The sequence below is a fragment of the Colossoma macropomum genome, unplaced genomic scaffold (genome assembly GCF_904425465.1).
Source record: "Colossoma macropomum unplaced genomic scaffold, Colossoma_macropomum, whole genome shotgun sequence".
NCBI classification, from domain to species: domain Eukaryota; kingdom Metazoa; phylum Chordata; class Actinopteri; order Characiformes; family Serrasalmidae; genus Colossoma; species Colossoma macropomum.
This window is the reverse complement of record NW_023494799.1, coordinates 35029883-35041682: the sequence shown is the minus strand read 5'-3', so window position 1 is coordinate 35041682 and position 11800 is coordinate 35029883. Positions and strand designations below refer to the sequence as shown.

The 11800-nt window shown below is 40.1% G+C and overlaps 1 protein-coding gene across 1 annotated transcript; it reads right to left on the bottom strand.

Moving 5' to 3' along the window:
- Positions 1-2289: 2289 nt before the first annotated feature.
- On the bottom strand, positions 2290-11783 carry dhcr7 (7-dehydrocholesterol reductase). Its single transcript, XM_036586336.1, has 8 exons — positions 11670-11783; positions 9754-9866; positions 7526-7748; positions 7348-7438; positions 6498-6711; positions 5789-5993; positions 5422-5553; positions 2290-4140 (listed from the first exon to the last, which is right to left on the bottom strand). The coding sequence occupies exons 1-8, from the start codon at positions 11754-11756 to the stop codon at positions 3676-3678; spliced, it is 1530 nt and encodes a 509-aa protein (XP_036442229.1). The 5' UTR covers positions 11757-11783; the 3' UTR covers positions 2290-3675.
- Between the last annotated feature and the right edge of the window lie 17 nt (positions 11784-11800).

Genomic DNA, 11800 nt, shown 5'->3' with positions numbered 1-11800 from the left:
ATCTACTGTAAACTGGTCAACGACTCAATTTGAATGGATTCCTGCAACAACCAATGAAAACAGAGAGCGTGAAAGAAGAAAATATAGGAAAAATGCCGAAAAGTCTCTCACTTGTGGAGCGAAGCTTTTTAATGAGCTGAGTTTCAGGCACGAGCACAATCGAGTTTATGTACATTTAAAAGTCTAAAAACACCAAACTGACCATGTTTTTAAACGAGCGATCCTCGCTTAAACGTGTTTACCTGCTGCTTCTTTACTGTGTAGCGCAAACAGCAGAGAAAGCAGCAGCAGGAGCTCCACCTTTGAGTTTTTGGGTTTCCTAATAACGTGTATTCTGTTCAGTTCAGCAGTTTAAAAGTTGAGCAGTGTGTGATCCCTAATCGTTTAGTGTGTGATCCCCAATATTTCAGTCGGCCAAATCTGCAAAAAACCAGTCAGTTAGTGTGAGATACCCAGTCTTTTCATAATCTGTTCAGACTTTGAAAGTTGTGTAGTGAACCCAAGGCCGATTAGAAACAAACTTTTGCGAGCAGTCGCCCACTCTGCACAGCGTGACTGAGCCTTCTGGAGCACAATGTAGTCGATGGACTGAAAAACTTCACAGCATCTTGTATTTATAAGTTCTTCAAGAATTTTCCTTGAAGCATTTAGTAGCTTTCATGCAAGATATCCTTGGATGTTCTGCCAACAAGGAAAGACCTAAATTACTATCTTTTGGGAGATCAAAATTTAATAACCAGAATTAGTATTGTTCTTGCATGTTTAAAGTTCGTCACTTTTAACTTTTTCCTGCACTGTTATGTGACTTAAGCAGTAATGTAGAGTGGATAGAGGTGAAAAAGCTCGACTTTTAACTTTTTTCCTGCACTGTTATGTTTAAAGTTCATCACTGTTAACCATCTCCTGCACTGTTATGTGACTTCAGTGGTAATGTAGAGTGGATAGAGCTTTAAAATGTTTCCTGCACTGTTATGTTTAAGGTTCATCACTTTTGACCTTGTCCTGCAGTGTTATGTGACTTAAGTAGTAATGTACAGTGGATACAAAAAAAAAAAGCTCTGGTTTTAACCTTTTTCTGCACTGTAATGTGACCTCAGTGGAAATGTAGAGTGGATACAGGAAAAAAGCTCTACTTATAACGTTGTCCTGTACTGTTTTGTGACTTAAGCAGTAAGGCAGAGTCAAAAGAGGTAAAAAGCTCAACTTTTAACCCTTTCCTGTAGGGTTATGTGACTTAAGCAGTAATGTAGAGTTGATACAGGTAAAAAAGTTCTACTTTTAACCTTTTCCTGCACTGTTATGTGACTTAAGCAGTAATGTAGAGTGGATAGAGATAAAAAAAAAGCTCTACTTTAAAATTTTTCCTGCACTGTTATGTTTAAAGTTCATCACTTTTGACCTTGTCCTGCACTGTTAGGTGACTTAAGCTGTAATCCGGAGTGGACAGATCTGAACTCTACTTTTAACCTTTCTCTGCACTGTTATGTGACTTAAGCAGTAATTTAGAGTGAATACAGGTAGAAAGCTCTACTTTTAACTGTTTCCTGCGCTGTTATGTGACGTAAGCAGTAATGTGGAGTGGATACAGGTAAAAATGCTCTACTTTTAACCTTTTCCTGTGCTGCTACGTGACTTAAGCAGTAATGTAGAGTGGATAGAGGTAAAAAAGCTCTAATTTTAACTTTTTCCTGCACTATTATGTGACTTAGCCAGTAATTTAGAGTGAATACAGGTAAAAAGCTCTACTTTTAACCTTTCCTGTGCTGTTATGTGACTTAAGCGATAATGCAGACTGCATAGAGGTAAAAAAAAAGCTCTACTTTTAACCTTGTTCTGCGCTGTTATGTGACTTAAGTGGAAATTTAGAGTGAATAGAGGTAAAAAAGCCCCACTTTTAACCTTGTCCTGCACTGTAATGTGACTTAAGAGGTAATGCAGGGTGGATACAGGTAAAAACGCTCTACTTTTAACCTTTTCCTGTGCTGCTACGTGACTTAAGCAGTAATGTAGAGTGGATAGAGGTAAAAAAGCTCTATTTTTAACCTTTTCCTGCACTGTTATGTGACGTAAGCGGTAATGCAGAGTGGATACAGGTAAAAAACTCTTCTAGATGACTTTAGGACCTCTCACTCTGGCCAGACTGAGATCACTGAATTTGATCAGGTTTTATAAGTTATACCCTTCTGCCACCTGCTGGCAATATCTGGTAAAACTCATCACTCAGCAAATGATACTCGTAAAACAGGAAAGGCCAGAAAAAGAAACTATAAAATAAGATTCGTTTAAGACTTTGGAACCAGCTTATAGATTTATTGTTTAAACACACAAAAGTAGCGAATGCAAAATGTTCACAGCCTGGAAATTCTCTGTTCAGGTGTTAAAAATAGCAACTCCACAATATGTAAAAATAAAGGATACATACAAAGTGAGTTTTGCCCCTGTAGCTCCTCATCCAGAATGTTTACATCCCTTGTGACCACAAAAGTGGGGAATATATCAGATGTAAAGTAGAAAAGGTGTAAAAGGTTAAATAAAAAATCTCCAAGTGAGTTCTTCAATGCATTTTCAGCAAATTTGAGCAACCATTCACCAGTGCAGTAGAGACAGTATGGATGCAAGCTGTGTATATAAAAAGGTATTTTGCCTTTAAGTGCCAATCGTCATGTTGATAAGCATGTAATGAAACACACATCTGCACACATATTACAAAGTAATCATAAAAATATGTCATCTAAGTATGACTCCTACATATCGTCAGTGTTATTTTCTGTGAAAGCTTGAAAAGTCACACCAGGCAGATTCAATGAGGTAGACAGCTTTAAACAAAACTGCACTAAAACCTAAAAACCTAAATAAAAGTCATTCTGATTGCTACTGAGCAACTCACAATAATGAAATCAGCAGCATCAATTCCAGGGCAATCAAAAGGCAAATATTCACTGATGCTCTTCTGTAAGGGTGACCAGTGTCCACCACAGTTTAGTGATTTCCCTGTGCAAACACTGAACCTGGTCATTAACTGTTGAGTTGACTATGTTGATGTGGTTAAATCACCAAGACTGTGCAGGACCTTGTGACTTAAATGGGTCCCATTAAGGATGGGCGATACCACTGACTTTCTTTTTGATCCGACACAGAGCGATATGAAAGCTAGCATCTGAATGCCCCATACTGATACTGTTAAAAGTCTTCTTGAGCACATTAAAGGGGAAAATATTTGAGCACAAACTGTTAAATGCAGATATCAATAAAAGTATATTTGCATTAGTTTTAAATAAGCTCTCTAATCTAAGCCTGTTCTTCAACATATTGTTGTAAAAATTGTGCTATTCCAGAAAAAACAGGTGCGTTTTAAGAAATTGCTCGTGTTAAATGAATAAAATAACCCAATATTTGTGATAATCTTATCACTACATACCTGGATGATGCATTATGTTAATATCTCATACATTTACTTGCTACAATCATTTTCTTTTTTATTTTTTCAGCATCAAATTCATTGAAACAAGGCAACATTCTTAAACCTAATCTTGATCTGGTGCATCTGCATATAGTTAACCTGATCCTCTATGATTGTGGTTCGCCCATCCCTAATTTTCTATAGCAACCTGAAAAAGAAAAACAATTTCAGAAAAACTAAGCACCCCCACACCTCCTTCTCCATTTCCACTGTTTCTAAAAGAGGCCTGGAAGGAGGCGCTGGGGCACAGCATCTGTGTAGCGTCTCCAGTCCTTGCCGTACTTGTTGCTGCAGCGGTGCTCGTCTCGGATGCAGCGGTGCACCAGCAGGATGGTCATGTAGATGATGTAGAAGTAGGGCAGCAGGTGCTGGCCACCACAGGCCAGGCAGTAGGCCAGAGAACCCATCAGGTCACCTGTGTAGTTCATGTGGCGGGTCACCCCCCAGAAACCTGAGGTCAGCAGCTTGCTCTTATGGACGGTGCCGTCTGCCGAGCGGTAAGAACACTCGATGTAACTGGGCTTACGGCCCCAGATTTTACAGTTGCCCTCGGAGCGGCGGAACAGGTCCTTCTGATGGTTGGTGGAGCGGAAGATGTAGTAGCCTACCAGGCCGAGGATGAGGACCCCTGCAGTGTGAGGGGTGGAGAGCTGGACTGGGTTGTAGACCAAGTAGAGGCCCTGCAAAACAAAAGCAAAACTCGTGTATTATTGTGTAGTTCAAAGGGATAGTTTTGAAAATGATCATATTTACACTGTTTTAACCCTTAGCTCAAATATAGCCAATCAGCCAAGATATCGTTGGTGTCCAAAATGGCACTAGAGCTACAAGGCTAATGTAGCTAACAGGTAATGGAAACCTACACCTCGCCAATTAGCATTGAGCAAACTGAACGTCTAAAATATCTAACCAGGACCAGCACAGGGTAGAATGAATGGAATAAAAGAGTGAATCATATTTTGTCCTACCTGACCAACTATGCAGGTGACCTGACTGGAATCATTTATATCAGCTGCATGAAATAACATGATAACATTGGCAAACCAAAAAAACAAAATACACTAACTGAATCCCCCTTTTTGGCTACTGTTGCTCTGCCTGGCAAGCTTTCTAGGCTGTCATGTGAACTGTTTTCAGTGGAGAGGGTACATGTTTCCCCCATGAATTCCTATGTTTTGAGCAGTATAGCTAAAATTTCAGAAAGGAGCAGACAGAAAGCATCCCGTCCTCAATTACGCTCTAAAGCTCACTGGAATTTGTGCACATTATGGGTTTAATCCATGACACTAAATCTAACGAGTTGACAAGAAAAGTTTTATTAGCTAGCCAGACTTAGTGGGCTATTTTAGCCACAGCCCTTTGGCCAGTTTAACAGGCAGTGTGATCCTTTACACTGTTTAATCTGGGTTCTACACCTTTCCTATTGTCTTCAACACAGGAAATTAGTAAAATTTGATTATTTGTGTATCTGATTCCCCAACACTCTGTTGTTGCTCAAAGCTATGATTGAAAAGTTGATATTTAGGAAAAGGGCTTCGTTTATCAAGCTGAACACAGACAATTCTATGGTGTGGTTTATACCCATAACCAATATATTACTATAGCTATCTGACCCCTAACACAATAAAAACAAAGAATTTTTTAGAAGAACTAATCGAGCTCTTTGGTGCAAGCAAACTAAAATCAATATGTCCAAAATTAAGAGGACAGTAATCATAAATAGAGTTGTTATGTGGTTTCTGACACTGTATTACATACTTTTATCTATAAAAATGGACAAAATTCAAGTTTCAAGTCACTGAGGCTACTACTGACATACTTCTGTCAATTCTATATTAGCTTCATAGCAAAACTAAAGAAGCACAGTTTGGATGCCAAACATGTCTTAACTGATCGACTACATGTGGAGGTAAACTGTGTGACATTGCTTCAAGGCTTTAAAACATTTAGCAGAGCAAGACCTGTAGTGTGTAAAGGAACGGCAGCCACACACAGTCGCCCCAGCCCAGGTACCAGCCGAAGTGGTCATGGCAGATATCAATAGTCTTCAAGTACCAGGCTTCATTCCAGAAGAAATCCAACACATAGATGGCCTATTGTAGAAGAGAGATTCATCTGAGTTAAGAAAACAGCCAATAAGCATTCAGGGAATCATCATGGTGACATTATTGATGCATATTATCCAATGCAACTCATCTAATCAATTAAAAATGTCCTGTATGAACGGGTGACACATAACAATACTTCTCTGTCATTACCATACCCATAGTGTTGGGTAAAGCCAGTTCAACTGAATACACAGTGCCATCTAGTGGCAGAATGGCTCACCTGCAGCACATTGACCAGGATCATAGAGTTGGTCACATAGCCATAGAGCTCCTGTTGTTTGGCAGCATAAGACAGATTAATCAAAGTCCAGGCTACAATACCAGGCCGGCCATTGAAGAAGAGCTTGAAGTCGAACCACTTTCCAATACGCGGATTGAACTCAATCCCCATCATGTAGTTATAGAAGATGTTTCCTGTGAATTTGCTGCAAAAGGCAACAAAAGAGTAAATTAGTCAGTCTTTAAAGGGGAATTACGGCAATTTATTTGTGTACTTCTGCATAACTTTATCACAAAGTCAATGTTATATTGTGAACTGTAGAGAAACTTGCTGACTTGTATGAGTTTTATATGTAATGTTGAAAAGAGTGAAAAGTGTTAAATCAGAAATATTTTTGCTATTTTGCCATACAATGCCTTGTGTGTACCTGTTGACCATGAATGGACTAATGCAATGTCTCAGGCATCTCACAGTGCATTCATAACCATTTCATACTATAACTTTATGTAAGGGAGTTCATAGAGACATTAAAACGCTTCAGACGTCGGGTTCCCATCACCATTCCAAAAATAATTCTGACTCGGTAAGTTTCTCTATGATCACACACCTCAACTTCTTAATTAAGTAGAAATGTTGGAAAATTGTTGGAATTCCCCTCCACTGACATAGTAACTGGATGGTACCATCTAGAATAAAATAAAATTCTCACCAGTCCTCTGGATTGGTGGGGAACAAGTAGGCCTTGACAAAAGCAAACGTGGACACAGCATAGCCGAGGATGTTGGTGCACCACAGCAGCGGGATCCAGTTGTCAAAGATGATGGTTGGAGAGAACCAGTGGAAGTAGTAAGCATTGGCCGCCCATAGAGCATGAGTTATGATCCAGCACTGCAGACCATTGACCTCATACTTATTTATCAGGCCTAAAGAAAGCAGTACAGGTGATGTAAGTTATCAGTTTTAACTTCAAACCTGAGCAAACTGAGCAGCCTTACAACCAATCAGATGAAAACCAATCCCAGACCGTTAATTCTCTCATGTCCACAGCTGGCACTGGTAATGAGGTTGTACTTAAAGGTACAGTACAGCAAAAAAATGCATAGTTTTTCTTTTATCTCAAATGTAATCAATCAAATTTGCACTGGAGCAAAAAGGCTACACAACTAACAAGTTATGGAAGCTTATATCTCATAAATTAACAGTCACTTTTTATTATTATCTATAAAAATGGACAAAATTAAAACAGCAGCAACCTTCTTGAAGCTTTTTTGTGCAGTGGTGTATAAACTAAACATGACTGTTTGAGGTTGGCACAATGCTAAGCTGTGGGGTGTAAGCTTACATTACATTGGGCACCAACCATGTCTTGGCTGATCGTCTACATTTGGGTTATGGTGGGTTTTTTTTACCACATTACGGCTTTAAGCCCTCTTGGTCAAGTGTGGATGTTGCCTCATGATTCTCGGATTGCAGAACCAGCCTAAAAACACTCAATTTCCACATTTCCTTACTGTTTCATTCCCAAACACGGTTGAAAATGAGACGACTAAACCCTTCACCTGCTGGCGTACGTGCTCCCTCCTGAACCCCTCCTACATAGCCTGGCAGGAACTTGTGGGTAACATCTGGAATGCACATATACAGCACCACCTAGAGGAGAGAGGCCCAATTCAAAGTTTCAAATTACAGTCATTTTTCATTGCCATCATAGTGGTATTTCCCATAATTCTGCTATACCTGGAAGGTAACCCAGGAAGCGTAGATTTTGGCAGCGGCCCAGGTGAAGGAAGGGGCTCGGCTCCAGATGCTCAGTGGGGAGGCGTCTCCGTTGTATATGTCCAGGAGAACGTGGCTGATGGAGCACTGGTACTGGTCACAGGTCATAATGAAGAAGAAAACGAGGAAGGGGGCAAAGCAAAGCAGCAGAACCACCCCAGTCAGTGAGAACCAGTCCACCTCCCTGGCATGTCAAAAGAAAACAGATGATGAAAGAGGCTTAAATGAGATACAATGAGCATTCTGTGCAATAGAGACATCTCTCTACTCTCTTAAAATGTATTTAGTGACCCTTTTCATGATACTTTTTCCATGAACAAGAACAGCAAATATTCTCAAATTTAAGCAATAAATGAGTTGGATTAATTCCACCAGAATAAGTTCTATAATGTAATTTGTAAGGGATTTTACTGTTCATATGGGATAATGTGTCTGTGTAATTCCCCCAGATTCCCAGATCGCAAGGTGTTCCATGATGGACACAACATTATTAAATTGCTGTAAGGTTGACTCAAACAGGACTGTTATTACTAAGGGTATTAACACCTCTCTCTAGTGACTCGATCACCTATGCATAGTGAGACAAATAGTGGCTTACTCCTGGCATTTCTCTGGGACCACTTATCGTCAGATTTCATGTCTGGAGGAAGGGTGCCACACATATGGCAGTCACTTTTGGCATTTGTTGTCAGTCAAAAAATCCTACAAGTCCTTGTTTGTGCACACTCTTAAAAAGCACTTTGCCATAGAAGAACCACTTTTGCTTCCCTAAAAACCATTCAATGTATGGTTCTTTAGGGGACTATTTTTGTGTCCAATGACATGTACAAGGGTAAGGAATCATTTTCAAGTTTAAAGAAGCTCTGCACAATGTAAACGCTTTTTGGAAGAAATTGCTATAAAACCTTTAACGAGGCCTGTGGGTGTTCCTGGTTCAGCGGAATTTCATTCATTCCATGATTATTACTGTTAGACTTGTAAAAAACTATGAACATTGCAGATTTAAAAGGCATATGATTAATTACCGCAGACAATAATTTACCTTAGACATTAATAATTGGAATAACAATTCCATATTTAAAAGAAACACCATCAGTGCTTGTTTATGAACTTTTTTAAATCATGCTGAAGCCTGAATACCTCAGTGTTACTGTGCTCTGCTAAAGCCTGAGTAGACTGATAAATCAATGTGATCAGTTATTAATCTCAGTGTTACTGAGCTCTGCTAAACCCTGAGTAGACTGATAAATCAATGTGATGATCAGTTATTAATCTCAGTCTTACTGAGCTCTGCTAAAGCCTGAGTAGACTGATAAATCAATGTGATCAGTTATTAATCTCAGTGTTACTGAGCTCTGCTAAACCCTGAGTAGACTGATAAATCAATGTGATCAGTTATTAATCTCAGTGTTACTGAGCTCTGCTAAAGCCTGAGTAGACTGATAAATCAATGTAATGATCAGTTATTAATCTCAGTCTTACTGAGCTCTGCTAAAGCCTGAGTAGACTGATAAATCAATGTGATGATCAGTTATTAATCTCAGTCTTACTGAGCTCTGCTAAACCCTGAGTAGACTGATAAATCAATGTGATCAGTTATTAATCTCAGTGTTACTGAGCTCTGCTAAAGCCTGAGTAGACTGATAAATCAATGTGATGATCACTTATTAATTTCAGAGGTAACTAAACTTTCAGCGATGATAGAGCTGAACAGTCTCCTCAGTAGTGGACATGTTCACGAGTGATAAGCTTAGCATCAGTGTTGCACTGGACACAAGATTGCATTTTGTGGGAAGCTACATACAAACCATTAACTAGAAATCACGTAGGCACCCAATTTATAGTCGGAATTTGTTATTAGGACACGACAACTTGTTAGCTTAGTTCACGAGACGGCAGTGGACTGAAACAGGCTATGAGACACAAAATAATCTTGGGATTTCATAAAAGTAAGGTCATTTTTTTATGAAACATATTAACAGAAGAATTGCATGAAGAAAACTGCCAATCAGCAACAGTGAGGATCAGTGTGAATTTGATAAAAATGACAACAGCAGAGTTTTTCCATTATTATAACATGTATTATAAATGTATTCTGAATATGTAACTTTATGTATTGTGATGGACAGTGTATTCTGCATTCAGCCACCACTCCTTGTTAAAGAATGCTGCCCAACACAGTGACTTACCATGCTCTTCCCCACTTCCCCAGCTCCTCTCTCTTCCCTTTCGGGCCAGTTTCAGCGCCATTGGACCTCGCCTTATTGCGCTTCCTAACGGACTCCGCTGCAGTCATGGGTGTCTAGTGGAGAAAGAGTGAGAGAAGCGTAGAGAGAGTTATCTATCTAGGGGTAACTTTTACAACACTCTCCGGGGTAAAGAGAAATCAAAGGGCACTGGGTGGAGAATTGAAGATAACACATGTCAGCATGTTAGAACATAGTATGTATATAGTTAATAAATAGCTATAAAGCTAATAAATGGCATGCAGCTAAAGACACTGGGCTTAGGAGACTGACAATGCCAGGAACCAGAACATAAGGTTGTAAAGCATTCTGATGTATTACAGACAATACAGTGAAATATCAGCCTGTTTAGCTTCACGATTTCCAATCCCTTCACCTTTGACAAAGTTTGTCCTTCCCAGTGTGCACTGTGTACACTGCTGTTTGGTAAGTTTATGGCACCTGGCCACAACAAAGGCAAATGAGTCTAAAAGTGAATCTTTCTTTAAGATACAGCATCAACTTGTTCATTAAGGCCATTTTAAAATCACATCTACTTCCACAGATAAACTAAATAAGAGAAAACAACCTATTTAAGCTCCTGAAAGGACTTTCCCCCAAACCAGTGGTCACCAACACTCCTTCTGGAGATCTGCTTACAGAACTGAGTTCCAAACTGCATCTATTTTTGTTTACATCTGCCCCCCTTTCACCCTCAGAACCCCATAATTGTGTGATGAATCATTCTCAGCACTGCAGTAACACTGATGTAGTGGTGGTGTGTTAGTGTGTGTTGCGCTGGTGTGAGTGGATCAGACACAGCAGTGCTGCTGGAGTTTTTAAACACTGTGTCCACTCACTGTCCACTCTATTAGACACTCCTACCTTGTCAGTCCACTTTGTAGATGTAAAGTCAGAGACGATAGCTTATCTGTTGCTGCACAGTTTGTGTTGGTCATCCTCTAGTCCTTCCTCAGTGGTCACAGGACGCTGTTGGCTGGTTGGTGGACTATTCTCAGTCCAGCAGTGACACTGAGGTGTTTAAAAACTCCAGCAGCACTGCTGTGTCTGATCCACTCAGACCAGCGCAACACACACTAACACACCACCACATCAGTGTTACTGCAGTGCTGAGAATGACCCACCACCCAAATAGTACCTGCTCTGTGAGGGTCCATGGGGGTCCTGACCACTGAAGAACAGGGTGGAAGGTGGCTAACAAAGTATGCATAGAAACAGATGGACTACAGTCTGTAACTGTAGAACTACAAAGTGCTCCTATATAGTAAGTGGAGCTGATAAAATGGACAATGAGCGTAGAAACAAGGAGGTGGTCATAATGTTATGGCTGATCAACCCACACAAACTTTTAACTCTTTAAATGAAGCTTCTAAGCTGAAGTGTAACCTGTATGGAAATTCCACCTCTACCTATATGGGCTTATGTGCCTTTTGCTGTCCAGCCTTCACCCTGGATGCTGTCAGGCATCAGAGTCCAGCACAGTTTGCTGTTTTATCTGCTCTGACACAACAACTAAACCTAGAGATAACATGAACAGGAAAAACACCAGACTGTGCAGGAATCTTGTCTTTCAGGATCGGAGTTCCCCATCCTGCTCTCAGCGTTTTCATTACTATCCGACAGTTTCCAACTCTGACAGCATTTACTGCAACCTCCATTCATGTTCATGTTATTGCACAAGTCGTGATGGATCTGTGTTATTACACAGTCTATAAACAGTCCATACGAACATCACGGCTCCCCTTTGCACGCAGTACAGTGACTGGAAACATGTTACCTCAGATCAGCAGCACAAAGCATTACAACAATGTTATTTCAACGTTATTATATGATTAATACACTGTAATAATCCTACTCACTGTTCTGTAGCAGTATCGGGCTGCAGGTCCGTCGATGTCAGTGCTGCCCAGATGTTGATGATGTAACTCAAAAAAAGGATTGGACATAAATTCCTGCTCCGCACTTACACTGCGGAGGAGGGATTTTTTTG